Genomic DNA, 21398 nt, shown 5'->3' with positions numbered 1-21398 from the left:
CTGTGGTCCTTGCAGAGGCACGCAAGTGAAGCTGCTGCACAGTTGGGCATTGGCTGCTCTAACAAAAGGCAGGTGAGCATGCGACTGAAAGAACTTCATTATTAAAAATAATAATAAAAAAACCCTTTCCTTTATTAAACTACACAGAAGCACTGCAGGCCAGCTTAAGTAGACAACCTGCAAAATAAATAAATAAATAAATAAATAGTAGCTGCTGCTTCATAAAGCCCTGTTATCATCATTTTTTCCTCTTCTGACATTTCTGTAAATCTTGGCTTTGTGGCAGGAGCCAAGGTGACATTTTGTGCCAATGCAGTAATTTAGAGCTCAGATGTGGGAGCTCTCACACCCCAGCCTGTGTTTAGTGCCTTGTTTGCTATGGAAGGTTGCCCTGCCATCAGAGACCCCAGCTGCCCCTGCCCCACAGCAGCACACAGCCCTGCTCCAGAAACCAGCCAGGGGATGAGAAAAGGCAGCACAGCTCTTCCCTGCTGCTCTGTTAGTGCCCCTTGCCACCTGAAACCGTTCCCAAAACGAATCCTTTTCCAAAAATGCTATCAATGTAAAGAAAAAGTATATAATTTATTGTAGCACAGATGTTCTTCTTTCCTAATCACATTCCTTTCAAGTCTAGCATTCCTTAAAAAGCAAAATAAAATACTTTGATTTGATCAGCCTAACCAGGACTAAGGCAAGGGCTTTTCCATGCATTTAAAACCAGAGCAGCATTAGCAGAGAGGTATGCTAACACAAAGAACGTATCTCTGTTGCACAATAGAGCAGAGAAACTGCTCTAAGCCTTCAGTACTGCAGAAATCTGCAAGACCTACTAAAACCCAGACGATTTTAAAAATAAGACCTGAGCATCACTCTTACCAATGAGGCAGGTGTGACACTCAGTCACCTCTGGTTTGCTATTCTGGACTTCTTTAAGTTCCATTTAAGCTGTGCATTTCTGCTCTTGTGATTCCAACAGAGGCTGTTCCCTCCCAGTGGGAAAGCTCAGAAGATAGAAATTGTAAAAAGGAACAAAGCAGGGAACTTTCATAGCACAAAGGAACAGATATGATACGTGAAGCAGCTTCTGAGACAAATTAGGACTCCTGCTAACAGAACCAAATTGCTTCCTCTTCCCCTGCTTTAATAGATCTTAGAAGAAGGAGCATTACATTACAGTATTTTTATACGTAAATTAGAAAAAAAAACAGTATCTGAGTCTGAACAGTCTGCAGCTGACATGTCAAGTAACATTAAAAAAGGGGCATCCTACGGCTCCATTCTCTCATTAGATTGCTCAAACAAGAATCAATCCCTTCTAGCCAGTTCTCATTTATTGCTATAAAGTAAAGTACCCACATTCTTAGGGCCAGATCAACATTTTTCCAGTTTGTGCTGAGGCAAGCATTCTGCAAGAATAACAGCACCCTAGTGAGTCCCAGTCCCACATCCCTGAGTCATTAGCAGACACCTTCAGGAAGCTGGGGCTTCTCTTCTGCAACAGTGGCTCAAGAAGGAACCCCCTCTGTTCTATTCTTTCCAGTCTTGAAAAATAATCAGGAGTGATAATCAAAAATCTTTATCTTCTCTTGCATCTTGTATCCATTTCAGCTCCAATGCTGAGCACTCAGAAGCCTAGTTATGTCTCTCTGACTTAAAAATCAACTATGACTTCAGCTAACTCTTAAATTGCCAGCTGCTACTCTTTTCTCCAGCACTGTCTCCACAGTTTAGAGAGTTTCTCCAAAGAGCTTGTTAACACATACAGCAGAGACACTCCACTCCAAGCCTATGGAAACAGGGAAGCAGTCTGAGCTTGAAGTCTGTCACATCCTCCACCAGCCTGGACTATGCTAATCACATCCCTCAATGAGCTGTAAGAGCTGTCATTGTCAGACTGCACTTTATCATTGCTCTTGCAGTAGCAGCGATCAGTTCATCTTTTTCCTTTTTAATATCAGCCATTACGTCAGTCTCCAGCATGGAAAATACGAAGCGAGAAGGTCAAGAAGGTCTTAATTAGATGGGCTTTTATTGCTGGGATAGTTCCGTTCTAGCCTCAATAAGAGAGAGCTGCAGTACAGGCAGCAAGAGCTGGAAGGCATCTTGAATGTACGAAGCACTGTTTGAAGCCTAAAGAAAAAAAAGAAAAAAAAGACACATGAATAATTGTGCTACCAGTCAGCTTCAGTAACCTCATACTCATTGCAAACAGCATTGATTGATGTACATAGGAAACACAACCCTACTGCTTATTGGGTCTTTACAGCTTCCTTCTAGAAATCAATTTAATGTAAGTTTTTGAGGGGCTTCATGTCACTCAGCAAAAAAGCAAGTGGCTTAAAAGCTGCTACACAAGATCAAGTGTGATCTAAAGGCAGGATACTACTTTGTGTAAGAGATAAAAAGCATTTCTTTCAAAGAGAAACATAAGCATGCTGCATCAGGAAGGAAGAGTACACCAACAGAAACATCCATTTCCCATCCCACCTCTGAAGTTTACAAGCACTGAGGACCAACTTAACAGCTGGGAAATGCTGGGACTCTTGCATGCTGATTTATGTGCTTGTCTAAGATTTGAATTCAAGCATTGTACAAAAGTGCTAGAAATCCAAATATCTGAACAAACTACTTTGCATCTTCTGACCCATGATAGCTATCAGCTGGGACCAGCCCAACCATGCTCACTCTTCACTAACATTCATGTCCTGTGAAGATCTACAGGCATTTACTAAAATCTGTAAGTTATCAGATAGTTAAGCAGAATCTCAGGCTACAGAACTTTGCATGCATAAGGACAGCGAGGTGGAAAAAACAGTGTATCTATTTTTTGAGTATGAGCTCAAAGTTTTAAACTTCAGCATAACTGACCTCCAAAAACACTCCAGTGATTAAGGGATTAAGCACATCTGCCTTCTCTTCGACCTGCAGAGACCAGACATGTATTATTTCTATTGAAATTTTTATCATATTACTTCAAGCAAAATAAAGCTAAACCCTCTGTAAGGTTACAGTCACCACTGCTCCCCTGACAATATGAAAGCTAAGGCACAAGGTGCAGAGGATCTGCCCTGCAGCATGCAAATAAGAACAAGGATAGGAACACCCTCGCTGCAGGCCCTCTATGGATACACATCTTCAAATGAACTGCAGGCAGTCAGAATGTAAGGATACCATCTTCAGTAACACCTAAATGTTTTGTAATATCTACAACAGAATCACGAACCTCATTTCCTTCTGTCTCATCAGTATTGTCAGCACCAACCCCCACCACCACTCTGTGCCAGGCTGAACACCTCTGGTGGCATTCAAAAGCTCAGCATACATTCAGCTGCCACAGTCTGCAAAAAAGTACTCTGGGAGACCAGACTACAAAGCAAAAACCTGAATGCATAAATGAGGAAGCACAACAAGTGCTTTATGGTGAGGATTCCAATGCTGTGCTGTAATCAAGTAATACATCTCATCCCTAAGAACTGTAATGCAATCCTTACCCCTGCAATTGTTAAGCACGTAGTAAACTCTTTGGAGAAAGATGACAGTTCCTTACACAGCACCATCGTCACTCTGTGGAAGAAGAGTGGAAAGCTATACAGTAAATACAGTCTACAAGGAACAATCCTCTTTTAGTATTCATGTAAAACACAAATACCTTGTTTCCACGTACATAAAGTTAAATTAAACCAAAACTGGTACACAGCATTTCAACAGTTTATGAAGATCCAAAATTTCCCCAAAGAAATGGGGGAAAAGAATGGTGAAAAAATAAGTAATTAAAATTGAAAATGTGAGAGAGCTTTTAAAAGATAGACACAGCAATTCAAAAAGGAACAGTACTAATTTGCTGTATTACTAACGAGTACTATTTTCTGAAGTAGAAAGTCTTGTGCAGTTGATATCCTTACCAACTAGACTGTGCTGCAAAGAAATATCCTCCATGCATTATTTGTATGATCAGGCTATTAATTAGTGCAGCAATTTCACAGTACCATGTACCTAACAAGCTACACAACTAGCAGAAGGGTACTTACAAATCACTTTTATACAGCTGTTTTTGTCACATTTTAAATTTCTATTTACTAACTAGCAGAAGTTTGGGGAAAACATCTCTTTTGGCTGTAACAGCTTTTGAGCAGGGTTTCCTTTCTTATCAATAAATAATAAAAAAGCTAGATAAAAACAGTTGAATTTCCCTATGGGTGGCATCCCTACCTTCTAGCACTGAACATCCATTCAAGAGCAGAATTCAAGAGCCCTGCACCCCTTGGAATTGCAAAGCAGCCTTAAACGGTTTAATCATAGGTTATTACATGCTACACATTTATGAAGATAAACTTACTGTGAAAGGGACTTGGCTCTGTCTGTGGCAGTCACCTCCTGTTTCTGACCATGCAGAAACAAAGCTGCGGTTTTGTGGAAGGTCTCAATGGAGTATGCTGTCAGTTCAGCCAGACTTCTTATGGCAAATGCATGAATATCCTGTAAGAGATGGAAAAAACCTCCCACATCATACAAGAACTAGCAGCCTTTGTTGTTTAAAGCAAATAAATAATACAATGCACTATCTGCCTTTTCAGATCCCCACATCTGTGCAGAAATAGAAACCCCTTAGTTCCAGTAATCACAACTGTAACTCAGTTGCCAGATAAACACACTGTGATCAGATATTGTCTTATTCCATTGGTCAGTTACCTCTACTGATTTTTTAACATCATGGTCACCACCTCCAGGTTCTACTTCCTGGTTTTCTTCACTCTCTTTTTCTTCTTTAGGAAGACTGCTGTTGAAGTGTGCTATCCATTCATGAGCAGATGTTCTCACCTGTATGATGATAGTGACTAAAATGAAGCCCCACTGCACACCACAAAACACAGATCTTCCTAAAGGAAGGAGACAGCTACACCAAACAACCACAATAAACTATCCTTGTGCCTTCTTAACTTTGTAGGTCGGCTGCATGCATGTAGTAGAAGACATTCATTTCCCTAACACCAGGTGCTGGGATTTACCAGCAGGGCCATGATTAACTGAGGAGCTTCAAAAACATGTCTGCAGAATGCTGCTGCCACTTGGTGGATCTGAAAGGTAGTGAAACAATGGCAAGAAAGGCGTATCTTCTTCATACCAGCTTCTGAACATAGTAAAACCAACTGATTCGTGCCAAGAGGAGGGCTGCAAATCACAATGGTAGGCTGGTTTCACTGCTGCCACAGTGGCTGATAGCTTACTGCTCAGTTTTCTTTGCCACCAGATATTACTGCCCAGTGATAGGGCAACGACCCACTGGTGCCCACTGATTCAGAGCCACAAATATTACAGAACATGATTTTGCCTCATAAAGTCAAAGGAAAAGACCCATTTCTTTTAACTCCAATTGTTAAAGTGTCTAAAACACAGCTTGTCTTCATGCCTTTTCACAAGCAAAGCAAGACTGAGAAGCAGGTCTTATGAGAAATCTCTCCAGCTTTTAGAGAAACAACTCACCATGATCAGTTTATCTGGCTTTGTGGAGATATGCAATTCTGAAAACAGCTCTGTTACTTCCTTGGTGAACTCCTCATCTCCTAAAGGAAAGAGAAGGCTAAAGAATCCCCAGAAAGGATAGATATAGGAAACAAGCAGGACTTTAACGCACAACTAGTTTTGCACAAGTCTCTTGACTGTTCTTCCTGAATCATCAACTCAGGCAAGGATGCATCACATCTGGCCTTTTAAATATAATTTATAATGTAAGTTATGGAAAGGTGGAGTCACCAGTGCCAGAAGATTAGCTTTTGCTCTCTCAATCCTGGTTCTTTAGCTAAGGTAATTCAATTTTTACAGGCAGGCAATCTATAACACATCAAATAAACACAGCATTTTACAATGCACTAAGTTGTGCTTTACCTTGGAGAGTCTGAAATATTGCTTAAAGCCTCCAGTTCTCCGGTTATATATGGCAGGGCAGATGTTAACAGTGGGAGAGAGGCAGTGAGATCCATCACAGAAATATAGAAGATACATTAAATGCTAAATGCTAGCAAGTGCAGGTGTGAGCCCTCCCTGATGAACCATTTAGGTAAAAGAAATGCAAGAAATTTACATTAATACCTGCATAATCTTCAAGAATCAGATGGCTTCTCTGTGCGGAGACACCCCTAAGCCTTTTGGTCCCCTGGCTAACTCTCCTTTAAAAAACAAAAAAATTTGCTCTCCCCTAGGTTAGACAACCTATTCCAAGTCTTTCCCTTATGAACAGGGAAACCCAGTGTCTCCTTGTATTATGAATATTGGCTCAAGGTCAGCTGTAAGAACAGACCAGAAGTCAAGTAAATCTAATCCTGTTCTGGCAAGAATCGAGTGATTTCTGCTACAGAATTAACTCACAGAAGCCTTCCAGTGATGAAGGGCATTGCTACCAGTCATGCTCCTAGCCACAGGTGGCTTCAGAATTAAGCATCCAGCAAAAGAATAACTTCACATCCATTGCTAGCACTCTCACGACTAGTTGGCTCTGTATTGAGAATTTCATTTGGAACCAGCTTCTCTTTCCAAACTTTTACGTAGGATTTTTACCTTTCTTTTCTTCCTCTTCTTCTTCAAAGAATTCAGCTAAAGAAAATGCTTCATTAAGTTGCTCCATTTCCTCTTTCACTGTGTCCAACTCCTCTCCAGAGAGGGCACTTAGAACCAATTTCACCTAGTTAGGGGCAGAATAGCCAAATGAAGAATTATAAGTCCAGAAAGAAAAAGAAACAAGATGGAAGATGAAGTATCTCGTTTACACTGTATGTAAAAACATTACAGATCAATACTAATGAGAAAGTGGTGTTTTCCTACATGAAGTTTGAAGAGGAAAGACAAATTAGGTAACAATAGATTCTTACGAGTTATTAAAAGAATTCCTTTATAAAAATCTGAATGACTTCTCAATGCATATGCTGACCAGCCCTTCTCCTTGCCCTGAAACACTCTGCTGTGCCTGCAGTACTACTCTCCTCTAGCAAACAAGCACCCTCTTGATAAGGTGTTGAAGAAATGCAGGAACTGAGGTTGATTAGGCAAGGAGAATGGCTCTGGGAGCTGAGGACAGGACAGAATGCTCCCAAGGAAAACAGCAGATCATAATGCAGGAGTCAAAGTGAAGTTGTACAATCATCCTTTAGTAACAAGTTTTGAGCACTTGATTTTGCATGTATGTACATACATCTCAGCTCTTTTTTTCTCCTCCTCAGCTGAACTCAAAAATGGAAGGAAAATTGCTCAAGGCCATTACCTTTGATTCACACTCTCTAGAAAGCATCTCTAAGGCCTCCAGATGTGAAAGACCCTGAAACTCATCAAACAGTAACCCATAATGGGCTTTCTTCTCTGTAGTCATGGTAACCTCAGTAGCTGTCTGCTGCTCTTCTTTCTCCTTTGCCTCTCGTAAGACCTGAAAAAAAGAAATGCAGAGGACTCAGCTCAATACCAGAAGATACAGAATTGGGTAGGAGAAAGCTTTAGGTTCAACAGAAAGAGATGGCTGCTTAATGACAGGATCTCAGAAGAAGAAAAAACAATAAGAAACCAACACATTGATAAGGAACAGCCGTACCTGAGATAACGTAGAGGTTCTGTTCATTAGGCCCTTTGTTTTTTTGAATCCAGGGTCTCCCTCAGCTATCACATCCATTGTCTTTTTCCCAATGAATTCCAAGGCATCTAAACCTCCAGTAATAACACTTTTTCCCTGTGAAACAGATTTAGGTATCGTCAGTGCTTAAAAGTCACAGAAGACCATATAGCTGAAGAAATGAGACTGAGGCCATGTTGTGCTAGGCAAGCCAAATTGGTCCTTGTCACCCCAGAATTCAATGCTAAAAAAAGTCATCAAAAATAGAGTAAGGACAGGGAAAATGCCATGATACACTATTAATCAACAGTTTAATACAACACTCAATCAGCTACATGAATCTGACAGAAAATATTATTATTCTGTGAAGGAGCTGGTTCTCAGCACTCTGAGATATTTCGTTTCTGACACTCCAAGCAGAAAATGCTACAAACGTGGGCTTCAGTTGCTTGTTTTTGCTTTTAAGGTTTGAACATCTGCAGCTATTTCAGATTCATGGGAAAAATTGACAAGACAGCAGGTCACAGAGGCACTGTTTCTAAGGGTACTGGACTCTTTGAAGTCTATTTCTCACGGTCACAGGAGCAAGCTGATTTCCAAGCAATTTGGGCTGGTTTCACGAGTTTCTGAAGAGGAGAATGAGTTTCAAATCTAGACAATTCTCTGAAAATATTCCAGGAATGAGTCTGACTCTCCATTTGACCGAATGCCCTGAAGGAAGGGAGCATAGATAACAGCACAGAGGTGACATGCATGGGAATGGATGCCCATCCTTGAACTGTGTGATGCATGCTTGTTATATATCAACACTTCATATACAACTAAACAAAACTAAAGATGACTTGCACATCAATTGCCAGCGTGGCATCAGATAATGCCTGCTTGAAGGCTGACATACTCTCTCACTAATTATCTCACAAAAGCCAAAATTAAGTTTCTTGATGCTTCAGACCACGCTCTCAAACTCATTTTCTCCTGCTTTCCCAACTCACTCACTGTGCTTTGAACAGCAGTAGAGATGGTTGATAGAACTCCAAAAGCTCCAGCAATAGGAAAGGAACTGCCATCACCAGCTGCATCTGCGCTGCTAACATCGGGATTCTCACTTCCTGCATTAGAAGGCAGAAAATCAGATTCCTCACTCCCACAAAAAGATTCTTTCAGCTGCTGAGTGAAGAAAATTAACTAACAAAATGTGTCAGCCAGAAGCAGGGTTAGAACTGGAAAGAGGACAGGAAAATAATCTCAGTTCTAACACCAGTAAACAACATGCTGTTTTTAGCACTTTGGTATCTACACCAACATGAGAGATAGAACATGATTGTCATTTGGGGGCTGATTGTATTGAGATTTGTTTCAGTGTTGTTCTTATGCAATAAAAACTGACCTCTAGCAGCATCTCTGGTCTCTGAAGAGATTTCACTAGGACTGGGGATCCCAAGGGTTGTTTCTGCTTTTTCTATGACATTTGAAATACCTTGACCTAGAAAAGACAGCAGCAGTGCTTTATCCATGTGGTATACTTTATCCCTCATAAGAACAGACAGCATCAGATATGTATATTGTTTTCCTACTATTCTGCCTTATTCCTGTACAAAACAGTTTAATCCACACTAAAACATACCGCTATCCAGACTCTTAACCTTCCAGCGTAATTAATTCTGATTTCATTCAGGTTTTAAATCAACTTGCAAAGTTTTAAAACATCAAATTATTAAAACATCTTGAAAACTTGGTAGTTTTGGTTGAGTTCCTCTCCTTAATCTCCCTGTACCTTTTGGCACGTGCTTTCCCACTACTTGAAGAATTTTCTTGACATTTTCCAGTACTTGCTTCTATAACAGAAACCTCATTCTCAAGAAAAAAAGAGCTCATAAGCTCCTGAAACATGAGGCATAGTTAAAATATTTATAAAATACCAGAAAGAGACTTACCTACAGTAGCTACAGTAGCAGATGCAGTTGACAGAAGGGATTTCCCCCAGCTTCCCCAGTACCCCCATCCTGACTGAGATGCAGGAGGTTCTGAAACCTTTATTGAAGAAAAGCAGAAGAGAGCAATTCAGGTAACAAGAAGAACACACACAGCCTCTGGTAGGTAACTTTCACAGTGCTTTTTCTTTTCAAATGAACAGCAATGTGAATTTTCAGAATTCTTCTGCGCACAAAGCCATAAAACTTCAAGTCACATCATTCAGACTGAGAGCAAACACACACCTTGGAAGTTTCAGCTGTGGGCTTTTCTGTGTCAGCAGACTGACTTGGGGCTTTGGGTTCAGGTCTTTTCCGAGTCACAGGCACAGGTTCCTTCTCTTCATTGCTCTCAGTGCTGCCAAGTTCTTCCACCTTCCGCTCACTTTCGCCCTCGTAAGAGGTTTCCTCTTTCAGATTTTCACCACTGTCTTCTTCAGACATGACTACTGCATTCACAGAAAGCAAAGCAGATAAAATAACCTCTCGCTTTCATGCTGTGACATTAGTTCAAAAGCAGCACACCTGTGCTTTAAATAATTCAGCAGACCTCTGGCAGAAATCCCATCTTGCTGCCACACGTACCTGCACAAACAGATTACGTTTTTAAGGGAGCTTCTACAGGACAAATGTCACACTTGGAAGCTTAAAGTCCCACAGGAACAAGTGGCCCTATCTCACCAACACACCTTCTCTGCAAGAAACGCTGCCAGCTCTGAAAAGCAAACAAAACACACAGCAGGTGATTAAATACATGGCTTGATTCACAAAATAAAATAAAATAAAATAATAAAATAATTGTTTGGGACCAGCTGTTTTGGAAGGGGTTGGACACCAATGGGGACAGCTGTTAGAAAACAGGCAGGGAGGGAGGCAAGCAGCTGGTTTGCTTTTATATTTAGGGCTGAGTTGTTTCGTGGTGCTCAAACAACACGGGGTGTGTTACAACGGACGGGGGGGCACGGCCTTTGCATCCCGCAGGGGCGGATGACACAACAGCATAGGCTGCGGGCACCCGCACAGCGCTGTCCGCACGGGTCCCTGTGCTCCCGCAATCTCCCCGCTGCCCAAGGAGCCCCCCGGGTCCATCGGGACTCCGCACCCTGCAGTCCCCCAGCAACGCCCTCAAAAGCCGCACCGAGGCGGCCCACGGGAGCCCCTGCCTCACCAGCCGGGCCTCCGACGCCGCGCTCCCCAAACGGGCGGACCGCACCATCGAGAGGAGGTGCAGAGCGGCGCCAGCTGGCTGACACCGGAAGTGAGGCGCACCCGGAAGGGCGACCGAGCAAGCACTTCCGGGTTGCTGGGCCGGTGGCGGCGTCTGAGGTGAGGGTTCGGATCGGGTCCGTTCGGGTCGGGCCGTACCTCCCTGCTCCGCGGTGACGTCAGGTTTCCTTTGGCGACCTCAGAACGCGGGGAAAACGGTGAGGCAGCTGCTGCCGTGAGACGTCGGGGCGCAGGCCTTAGCTCGGTGTTTCGGCGTAGAGGTGCGGTGAGGAGGGCGGCTTGTAGCGTGACGTCATTCCCGCCTGACGTCATTCCCGCCTGACGTCATTCCCGCCTGACGTCATTCCCGCCTGACGTCATTCCCGCCTGACGTCATTCCCGCCTGACGTCATTCCCGCCTGACGTCATTCCCGCCTGACGTCATTCCCGCGTGGTCTGACTTCACTCAGCCAGCAACGTGCCTGGCCGTCGTGCTGCTGTCGGTGTGTGCGTGGCTGGGGACACTCAGCTGTTCATTTCCAGTTTGTACCCTTGATTGTGTTGAGCAATTAGCAGGAACACACTTGTTCTCACAAATCCATCGTGGGCTTTCCCTGCAGCACGTCTCCCATCTCTCCCCATCCTGCCAGGCATCGAGGGCCGGCGCTCCCCGGGTTTCCTGTGCCCATTGCTTTTCCTTGGAGCTTCACTCCATCGCATCTGATTTAGCTGTAGGTGTCTCTGCGCACTGCAGTGGAGTCAGACCAGACGGTCTTTAAAGTTCCCTCCCAGCTCAAACCATTCTGTGATTCTGCTTTGCCCCAGTCACGCAGTTCACACCTTCAGCTCTGTGTCAGATGCTTCCCTCAGATCTGAAGGGGGCCACACAGGACAGCCACACCCTCTGCACTTCAGCCCAAGCTGCAGTCAGGATGCAGACTTCCTGCAGAAGTCATCAGTGAGCACCATTTGGTGCATGTTGTCACTAGTTAACTTGTTTGGAAACCATCATAAAGCCAAAATACACTCCCACGCTGTTTGCCAGGGGCGGTGGGAGGATGGAGCAGGCTGTGAGGTGTATCTCGGTTTATTGCTTTGCATTTCTCCATGTGTGAGATGATGTTATGATCAGTGAATGCAAAGCCGTATAACTTTCAACCTCTTGGGTCTCAATCTTGCAATGCTTTATAAATGTGTGTAATGTTAAGTACTCTCAATATTTCCACTGACCTCAGTGGGACTACTTAGAGTACTGTAAGTTAAACACAAACATTTTTTCAGGATAAGTGCCAAAGATGACTCATATAAGCGTACGCATCATGGATTTTTATCCTTTCACTGCTATTTGTTGTTACAACTTTGAGTCTCCTGAAGGTTCAATATGTTGAGCTCAGCTCCAGGTTTCATTGTAAAATAGCCAGTTTCTATTCTGCACATTTCATCTTGCTCAGGTTTAATGCTGTCTTGAAGCATTGTAACGTTGGCACTGCTCAAGCTTTATCCTTTTTGGATCCTTTATCAGCTCCAGCAGCTGTTTTGCATGAATGTGATGGCTGAAGAATAAGGATTTCAGAAATCATTTTATTTTTTTCCCAGCATTCAGCAATGAGAGATCGTTGTCTGCTTAACAATAATGGGTTTTCCAAAAGTGAAATGTGACAAACAATTTAGAATAAATCAGACCTCGAGGAGTTTAATAGTAAAATTCAATGACCCATCACCAATGTTTTATACATTATGCAAGCTCAGTGCAGACATAGCGGAGAGCATATGCAATTACTGAAGATAATTATCTTATTCTTATGAGGGAAAATGTTGCTCAGTATTTCTTCTGTTAAATAATTGACTGAGGTTTCTAATGTCGTTTTGGAAGGAATGTCGCAGACATTTGGAAATCTAATAATTTAAATTAAATAATTTAAAATGGCAAAAATAACACAGGCCGAGTACAGGAGGTGCTGGAATTGTTCTCTAATAAATCTGAAACATTATTAGTTGGGAGATTATAGTTTTGAAAGACTGGAAGCTGTACCACGTTTGATTCAATAATGAGGGACGGGGTTTGCGTTCACTTTGTCACTATCAACAGCTGGAGCTGCAGCAGATCTTGCTAAGTCAGGCCAGATGTCAGCCATCCACAGAGCACTCACAGCTCACTGCCTGCACGTAAGGAGCCTACACGAGGTTACCCAAATGAGCCAGTCTGCTGTGGGCTTATTTGGGCTTTCTGAGGGCTCAGAAACTCTGAAAACGCCAGAGGTCTGAAAAAAGAGAAAGGTTAAAAACCCCTCCTTCAAACAAAAGGTTGGTGGTTGGTCAGCAGCAGTCTTGGTGGTGTGTTTTCAGACCTGTGCGGTCTGTGGCTGGGATGCCATTCTCCAGAGGCAACACAAGTCAGTAACACTTCCCCCAAAGACTAACTGGTGGAAAATATGTGTGAAAGAAGGCTTGGTGTTCTTTTTCTTAGCTGTTTAGCTGTGGTAAAGTATACTCTTCAGCACGGTGGTGCAACAGTTCTCGGTGCTGGTCTCATCTTAAATGAACATGCAAGAGGAGCAGCAGAGAAAGGAAAGGAGAAAAAGAGGGCAGGTGAAGGGATTGCTGTTTGCAGAGGAACAAGCAGAGGGCCTGGTTTCTCGTTTCCCTTGCAGGATTCAGTGGGTGAGTTGGTCAGTCAAGCTTGAAGGAGAGTTGGACACAGCTGTCTCTTTTGCCTCCTTTGTGAAAATGATTTGGCAATAGCTGCAACAGAAATGGGTCAGATACACATTTCTCATCAGACGTCAGGTCCAGAGTCTGGTTTGACCTTCAACAAGTTATCTTTAACTGAAAGAATTCCAAGTCTGGCAAATTCCTATTCAGCAAAATTTCCCATTCCTGAATATGCTTAATTTGTCTCTGCTGGAAACACAATTAGTACAATCAGCCATACATATTTATAGCAAATTATTTTTCATAAGTGATGTGAATTCTGTCTGCCTTAGGCTGTGTTAGCGAGCGGTTCTGGAAGGACAGGAACTGTCTGCATTATTTATTAAGAAAACTTACTCCTTTGTATTGTGATATTTATGAAATTCAACTCTGCTTGCTTTGTTATTGCTAGAAGAGAAGATGATGAATTTGAAGTCATGCTGTCAGTGGGGTGAAGTCAGATATTTTTTAAGATAACATTTTAGCCTGTGGCTTCTGTACTTTGTGAATAGTTTTCTATGGCACTGGAGCGGTGTAGATGGAATCATCACCTCAGGGAATGCATATTGGATTAGAATTTCTTTATGAATCAGGCTTCCAGGAAAATTGATTACAGATTTTCTATTAATGGTGTAATCTCATTTGGTCACAATTTGGTTTTATTCTGTCTTTTAGAAAAGAAAAGCTTTGTGTGCAGAGAACCCCAAGTTAAATTCTCCATTCTAATGCCTTCAAATATCTTGTGCACACATAAACCTCAAGGGAGAGTTCTGTCCCTAGAGAAAATAATTTTTCAAACAGCTGTGAAATACGGGGCAGGGTTTGGTGTGGTGAGGATAATAAGCAAGGTGTGACTGCTGAGGTGTACCAGCATAAAGCAAAGGATTTTCAGTAGGAGTTTACTGTACAACAACAGCAAAAACCAGAATGCAGCAGCAGCAGCAAAAAAGGTTGCCCAAAAAAGGGAAGTGTGTTTAGACATCAGTGTCCTGCTATTCAGAACGGGACTTCCTCCCTTTGTAGGTAGCTGCCACAGTAATTCTCCCTGCACAAGAAACGAGGAGCGTGTTATCTGGTATTTAGACACATAACATTGATTTTACCTTAAAATCAAGTAAGTAAATGTGCAAGTGCTAAAAATCAAATGTGTGAGTGCTTTTATTCCTCGATGCTAAAGGAAAAACCAGCATTGAAAAAACAGGACGTGAAGGGACTTTGATGGCGGTGTGGAGGAAGGCAGAAATTATTTCCTCTCTTGCTTTTCTTCCTCTATTAAGAAAGCACTTCTTTTTTTTTGCTGTTAACAAATGCAGGATCCACTTTCTGATCCTGAAGGTACTTAATGCAGTTTGAGTAGGCTGTACAATTTTTTCTTCTTTTAAAGCCACGTTTCTCTTATTGATTATTGTTCCCGATATTACTTACTTGGATGGGAGGAAGAATGTGTGGAGGACTGAAGGTTGTGCTGATGCCATCTTACTCTCATTTCATTACTGTGTTCTGAGCAAAGCTCTGATTTGGAACTGCTTGGCTGGCAGTTTATATTATGCTGCTGGAAATCTGTTTACTGGGAATGAAATTTGAATACACCATGAGCATGCTGCCATTAATAAACTTAATCGTGTTTTTTTTTCAGTTGGATTTCCAGTTTCCTCTCACAATATTGATGGTCTTGAAAGTGCATTTGGATCCAAGACGTTTTCTACCAGTGAACAAATTAAGAACCTCCTCTCTCTCTCAGATCCGTACAGACAATTTAATATCTTGTGACCTCATTTCTCCAAATTAAATGAAAAAGCATTTTTCTCTTAACTTTCCATGAAGCTCAGCTATTGCCTGTTAATTTTGACTGTCAGTGCTGATCTTTCGATTGGACTTACACTGGAAAATGTAGCTTCTAATGGGACACTTGCTTTTGAGTCTTTCAATGCATCACTTCATCCAGTGCCTCAAGCTTTAGCAAGTTCCCCAGCACACCATGATATCATAGCCAAAGAGGGAACCAGTATTTTAATTGAATGTCAAGTGAACATCAGCCAATATGAATATATTCTTTGGTATAACTCCAAAGGACACCTGCTTCAACAGAAAGATGAAGGTGAGCTTTTCTGCTGTTTTATATCCTTGGGCGTTCTACTTTTATACAGTACATGAAAGTCTCTGGAACTTTATTGTTTTCTCTTCCTATCCTCCCATTTTTACAGTTGGGAAATAGGAGAGAACAAGACAAAGCTGTGGCATGTGGTGGATCAGGCTTTGTACCCAAGTTCTGAAGTCCTAGCCCACCCATCCTGCTATAATGCCCTTCTGTCATTTCGCTCAAGAACCATCACAACGTGCAGTACACAAGAACTGAGTGTATATCCTACCAGATTGTAACTGATGTTATTATTGCTCTGGTTCATATTACATCTTTTCAAACACACAAATTAAATACAAGTCTCCAAAATTATGACCTTTTCAAGCTGTCAAGCCTTGCTTTAATTTTGTTACAGGATTTTATAAAGCATGAGGTAACTGATTACATTTATTTTCTGGTTTATGCACCACTGAGATTGTGGAAACCAACACAGCTTGTAATGGCCAGGGTTGAAATGGATGCTATGTAACCCTTTCCTACAGAGAGAGAAATAGTTTCCTACTGGCTCTTGTAGTCCTGTCCCTCCAATTTTTAAAATTAATTCTAAAAAAGGCTTTTGCAGATCTGTGTGGTATCCTCTATTAGTATTAATGAAGGTCATTGAGCTAATTGATAGGATCTTCTCAGAGGCCGTTGTACTGCTTTAAGTATTCAGTAACCTCTTTGTAGTTATAGAGCCATCTGGAAATTAGTTCAGAGTAGACTAATTAGAAGAATGAGTTATGAAAACAATTTCTACCCCAAGTTATAAACCCGTAGGAAATACTGCATAAAGCTTCTTCTATTGATTTCTTTTTACATAAGGTTTGTGTATCAGCACTGCATGCTCAGCAGAAAGCTGTGTCTGAAGAAAATTCTGGGTCCTTTTGCCAGCTGAGCCATTTAGACTGCGATCTTTTTCATGGGTCACTTGACTTTTGACTCAGAACATATGGAATATTAGATTCTATAGAACAGTCCTTCCACATAGTGAATGACAGTGAGAAGTTCTATTTAAGAATTAGGTTCCCTGTCAGATAGAACTAGTGATGCAAAAGCACTCAAAAAAATATAGGTGAGAGAAAACAGAAGAACCAGAGTTGCAAGTGCACAAAGTAATTTACCATTAAGCAGTAGGATGGCTAACTGAGTTAGAGCTTTGTCACAAGCATAAAAAGGAAAATTTAATTCTTGTCCTACTGTGTTATGCTAGAAACACAGGGCTTACTGTAAAGCTTGTGGAGCAAGCAGCAGCATGTCTCTAGCTTACCTGGTTGTTTGTGTTTCATTAGCTCACTTCATTTCTTCTGAACCTCCAGGTGGACGGTGGAGGATTGCTGGTAATTTCCTTAACATCACGAAGGTCAACTTTGCTGACCGGGGACGATACACGTGTGCAGCTGTTCATGGTAACAACACAGTGTATTCCACCGTCACCCTGAGAGTCACCTTCACCTCGGGAGACATGAGCATTTACTACATGATTGTGTGCCTCGTTGCCTTTGCCATCACGCTCATTTTAAACATAACTCGTCTGTGCATGATGAGCAGCCACCTCCGCAAAACAGAGAAGGCTATCAATGAGTTCTTCAGGACGGAAGGGGCCGAGAAGCTTCAGAAGGCTTTTGAGATAGCCAAGCGTATCCCCATCATTACATCTGCCAAAACGTTAGAGCTGGCCAAAGTCACTCAGTTTAAGACCATGGAGTTTGCTCGGTACATCGAAGAGCTTGCCAGAAGCATTCCCCTTCCGCCGCTGATCCTTAATTGCAGGGCGTTCATGGAAGAGATCTTTGAGGCTGTGCGAGTCGATGATCCCGATGAAGTCGGCGAGGCAGAAAAACAAACCCAAGCCTGCGGTACCCAAGCTGCAGTGTACCCCATCAACCCGGAGATCAAGCGCAGCGATTCGCCGGCCGCGGATTCTGACGATGGGTCTGTGAATGAGCAGGGCCAAGAAATAGCTGTTCAGGTGTCCATCCACCCGCAGGCAGAAGCGCAGAGCATTGACACCGTTTCTCATGACAGCTGCCAGTTAGCTCCTTCTGAGGAGGGCACCTGCTGAACCCAGCCACATCTGTTGTACAGGAGCACGGGTGTCCCTGGGATAACGTGAGAAAGGGGTGTGCAAACAAGCTGCCTCATCCCCTGTGCACAAGAGCTGGTTTTTTTTCCAAATTGCAAGGTGCCAGAACTACTGCTGATGTCTGTATTTCCCCTCAGTGTTTCGCTGTGTTGGTCTAACAGTTTCAGATCTGTAAGAGAAGGGTGTTTGAATTGTTGTTCAGTGGATTTTCTTTTTGAAGCAGCTTGTTTTACTTCAAGTATTTACAAAACAGTAATTCTTTCATCAGCTCCTTGGTACCCTCTGATACTTCTGTGTTAGAAGTAGCCAAGCTGAGCAGAACAAGATGCAGTAAGATCTTTTGCTTTGTAGGCCTGTTCTTCCTTCACAAAGTGGAAGCAGAATTCCTTAAAGCCAATGTTGTTACCCCAATGAATTGAGTTTTGCGTAGCGTGCTTCTGTGTTGCTATCAAAATGTACTGTGTTTAGAAAAATAATTGCACCGAGATCTGCTGCTGAATTAAAGTGCTGTGGCAGCTTAGAGAACAACCAGGGGATCTCTGCTTTCTGTGCATCTGCATCTGTACTCGAGCGTGTGGAAAGCAAATTGCTACAAACCTTGTCACTTAAGCTTGGTGCTGATTGCCAACTGCCTTACCCTGGTTCTGTCTTGCAGAGTGGAGCAGTCGGTGGTACCACTGGAACTGTCTTTTGGCTCTGCTGATTTCACTCGCTATAGAGAACCCAAAGTTTCATGTTGCATTTGACGTTGTTGTGAGAAAAGAATGACAGTGATCGTCCAGAGGCGTAACTTAAAGGGAAATTTGTCTACTGTTAAGGTATCTCAGGCAGTTATTTCTGAACAGTGTAATAATGGAGGGGAAAAAGCAATGCCACTGACTTTACTCTGGCTACTGCTTTCAGGAAGCAGTGGGAGAGAGGGCTTAGCAGAGGGGCTGGCTGAGCTGCTTGCCAGCCCGTTTCCAGAGCAGAGTGGTTGAGAGTGCTGCCCTCTCCCATCTGCTGAAGAGGAAAGGCAGCTGACATCCATACCTACACATGTACGTGCTGCACCAAGGATCTCCTGCACGGCTTCCTTCCTCAGCTCTGGAGCTGTGGCCTCATGGAAGCCACAGGCAGACAAGAATCAAGTATTTTCTTTCACACGTTGGTGCTGATTTTTTTTCTCCCTAGCATTTATAAGTTGTATCACTTAAATAGCATTAGATATCCTATCGAGATTCAGTAGATGTAAGGGTTGTAAAAACTCCACAAATTAATTTTTTACAACTACTGGAACCATTCTGCCATATAATTTAAACAACTTGGCAACAGGAGCACCATTTAATTTCCCACAACTCTTTTTTCTTTTCCTTATTATTACAAAAATGTCAGTTGAACAAGTGATTCTGGAAGGCTGTTCAGGATTCTTAAGAGGATTTGACTCTACATTTACATGAGTAAGCAGGCACAGTGGTAATAACAGGGTGGAGCTTTCTGTTGTAGTGCATCCTTCTAACAAAGGGTCTGAGCAAATTACATTTATCACATCATATCAAATGATGGGAAAGTGAAGCATCTATTACTGTTTTAAAATACCTCCTGGGGAAAGTTCTGCTAACAGCCACCAGTAAATGCAGCCTGCTTGGCTTTGGTATATTGGGTTAGAGCTGTGTTTTTTGGTGGGAATGAACACTGCTAGCCTTAGTTGCAGTAGTGCGCTGACCAACTTGGTACTTTTGCCAAGACTGTAGCAAACATCTGCTTCAGGGGAGGAAAGCTTGCTATAGACACGATAGATACTGCCCTCTGCAGTAACTTCTTGTTAGTTTCCATGGTTTGGTGGCACTTTATGTCTAGGTGAGAAATTTGTGTAGTTTTGTGTAACCTGTCTGATTTTTAAAAAAGTTTTTGGTGATCAGTGTTAAACTCTTGTGAATAAAGGGCTGGTTCTAGAAGCCCTGCCAAGATGCTGCTGGCTTCATTTCTGTCTTACAGTGAGCTCTGCAGATCTATTGCCTGAGCACAGATCTGGGGGTTTGTACCACTTTGTCCTGCCTGAAAGCTGATGGCCACAGGAGAGGGTCGTCTCTTTAATCTCTGTTGAGCCACAGGCCCTTGGCGTTGTAGCTGCTCCTGCCAGTTTTCACAAAACAGCTCTCCTTGCTTCTGTGAAGCTCTTGCATTCCTTGTGGCAGTAACATCTTTGACATTTCCCCTTCCCCTACACGCAGTGTAGAGACGCAGCTACGAAATCAAAGCTCCGTTTAATTGCTTCTGTGGAAGCAGTTATGCAGTTGTGATTGACAGATGTCTCGTCAGAAGCAGCAGCTTGCAGGCAGCAGGATGATCCTGGAGGTGCATCAGATGGGTGTCAGGAGAGGAGTTTCGGGATTAACTCAATCTGTTCTCTGATTTTTATTCTTTATTTCCATAGCTCCGGGTTCTCACTGAGCGCCATTACGCGCTGTCGCCATGTGTCCCCATTTCTGGTGGAGAGGAAAGAATCCTACATCCAGGTCCTCAGAAGTGCAATTGCCATGTCAATTGCTGGATAATAAAGCCAAGTGTTTTCCTGAATTATTGCAGCGTTTTGTTTCCCAAATTAATTCCATCCCTGGGAAGGAAGCTGTATTGCAAGAATTTCAGTAAATCAGTGACACTTATTAAATGTAGGAACTGATCCTACCTCCACTGAATTCAATTAGAGCAGATTAGGAGCCTCAGTGTATTTTGCAAACAATATTACAGGGTTTTTTGTGCCTCTGAAAGCAAGGAGGATGGTGGTGTTATGCAGTAGATGTGATTTCAGAGAAGGAAACCTGACACTGGTTTCAAACAACTTGTGAACTCTTCTTACATTGACTAGCTGTGTGCATGTAGGTCTGTTTGATGTGACTAACTGAAAATTAACATTGAAAGATTGTATAAGTGACAGTGTGTCTAACGTTTCATAGGTCAGGGAGATTCTACAGTGGTTTCCTTGGTTTAAACTGAATTCTTCGACAATCTCAAGGCTATTTTATCTCTTCTTTATAACTGCTTTTTATTTAAAATAACATAAAATCGACTCATTACCCGAGAGTACCTAAAAATAACTTTGTAGTGGTTATTTGTATTACTTGGATTGTAACGTCACTGTTTAATGTAACTGCATAGGATTTCATACTTTCATAAAATGAATTGGTAGATTTGCAAAATAAATGAAAAACAAAAGCTTTGTTCTCTTTGGGGTTACTTTTTTATCACAGGGGGGGAGATGAGCAGCAGGCAGTGGGAGGTTGAATGCTGGTAGCCACTCTGATACCAGAGTGCCAGGACACTCAGTCATCTGATAGACAGCTTCTGCTCCGATGCCTTTGGGATTGATGTTTTCTGTGTCTCAGAGTCCCCAGCAGCTCTGTGTGGTTGCCAGCTGCACATACAAATGCTTACAGACCCAGCATGGCTCCAGTAAGGCCCGTGCATCCCTCAGTTTCACTTTTTCAGGGGAAAAAGGTGATTGTGAAGAGCAGAGACCCTCAACCACAAGCATTTATTTTCTGCTCTTACCTCTTCTACATCATTGTATAGTTCTATGTTTTTTAATGTTGCTCAAAAGATGGCGTATTTGGAGACAGCTTGTCTCACAAGTGGCAACTTGGTGCAAATGTGAAGTATTGAAAGCCTTGAAGTGATCAAATCTGTTATTATTTTCCTCCTCATTTTGGTGACCAGGCTTGGGTTCCTATTGCACTGCAACAATTCAGAGCATTA

At 42.5% G+C, this 21398-nt stretch overlaps 2 protein-coding genes across 5 annotated transcripts; one reads left to right on the top strand and one right to left on the bottom strand.

The window, feature by feature from the left end:
• Positions 1-563: 563 nt before the first annotated feature.
• Positions 564-11033, bottom strand: FAM114A2 (family with sequence similarity 114 member A2). 3 transcript variants are annotated; one of them, XM_048960563.1, is made up of 15 exons: positions 10927-11033; positions 10147-10276; positions 9808-10010; positions 9526-9622; positions 8979-9074; positions 8588-8700; positions 7574-7708; positions 7253-7411; positions 6553-6676; positions 5482-5561; positions 4690-4818; positions 4337-4476; positions 3492-3564; positions 2869-2922; positions 564-2130 (listed from the first exon to the last, which is right to left on the bottom strand). In XM_048960563.1, the coding sequence occupies exons 3-15, from the start codon at positions 10003-10005 to the stop codon at positions 2029-2031; spliced, it is 1500 nt and encodes a 499-aa protein (XP_048816520.1). In that variant the 5' UTR covers positions 10006-10010; positions 10147-10276; positions 10927-11033; the 3' UTR covers positions 564-2028. The 3 variants fall into 3 exon arrangements, with proteins under 3 accessions (XP_048816520.1, XP_048816519.1, XP_048816521.1); XM_048960562.1 differs by lacking the exon at positions 10927-11033 and adding an exon at positions 10730-10833; XM_048960564.1 differs by lacking the exon at positions 10927-11033 and adding an exon at positions 10700-10719.
• On the top strand, positions 10785-20881 carry MFAP3 (microfibril associated protein 3). Of its 2 annotated transcripts, none has more exons than XM_048960565.1 (3): positions 10785-10887; positions 15095-15556; positions 16897-20881. In XM_048960565.1, the coding sequence occupies exons 2-3, from the start codon at positions 15277-15279 to the stop codon at positions 17640-17642; spliced, it is 1026 nt and encodes a 341-aa protein (XP_048816522.1). In that variant the 5' UTR covers positions 10785-10887; positions 15095-15276; the 3' UTR covers positions 17643-20881. The 2 variants fall into 2 exon arrangements, with proteins under 2 accessions (XP_048816522.1, XP_048816523.1); XM_048960566.1 differs by having other exon boundaries at positions 10876-10985.
• The last annotated feature ends 517 nt before the right edge of the window (positions 20882-21398 follow it).

The sequence above is a fragment of the Lagopus muta genome, chromosome 14 (genome assembly GCF_023343835.1).
Source record: "Lagopus muta isolate bLagMut1 chromosome 14, bLagMut1 primary, whole genome shotgun sequence".
NCBI lineage: Eukaryota > Metazoa > Chordata > Aves > Galliformes > Phasianidae > Lagopus > Lagopus muta.
This window is presented reverse-complemented; position numbering and strand designations above follow the sequence as displayed.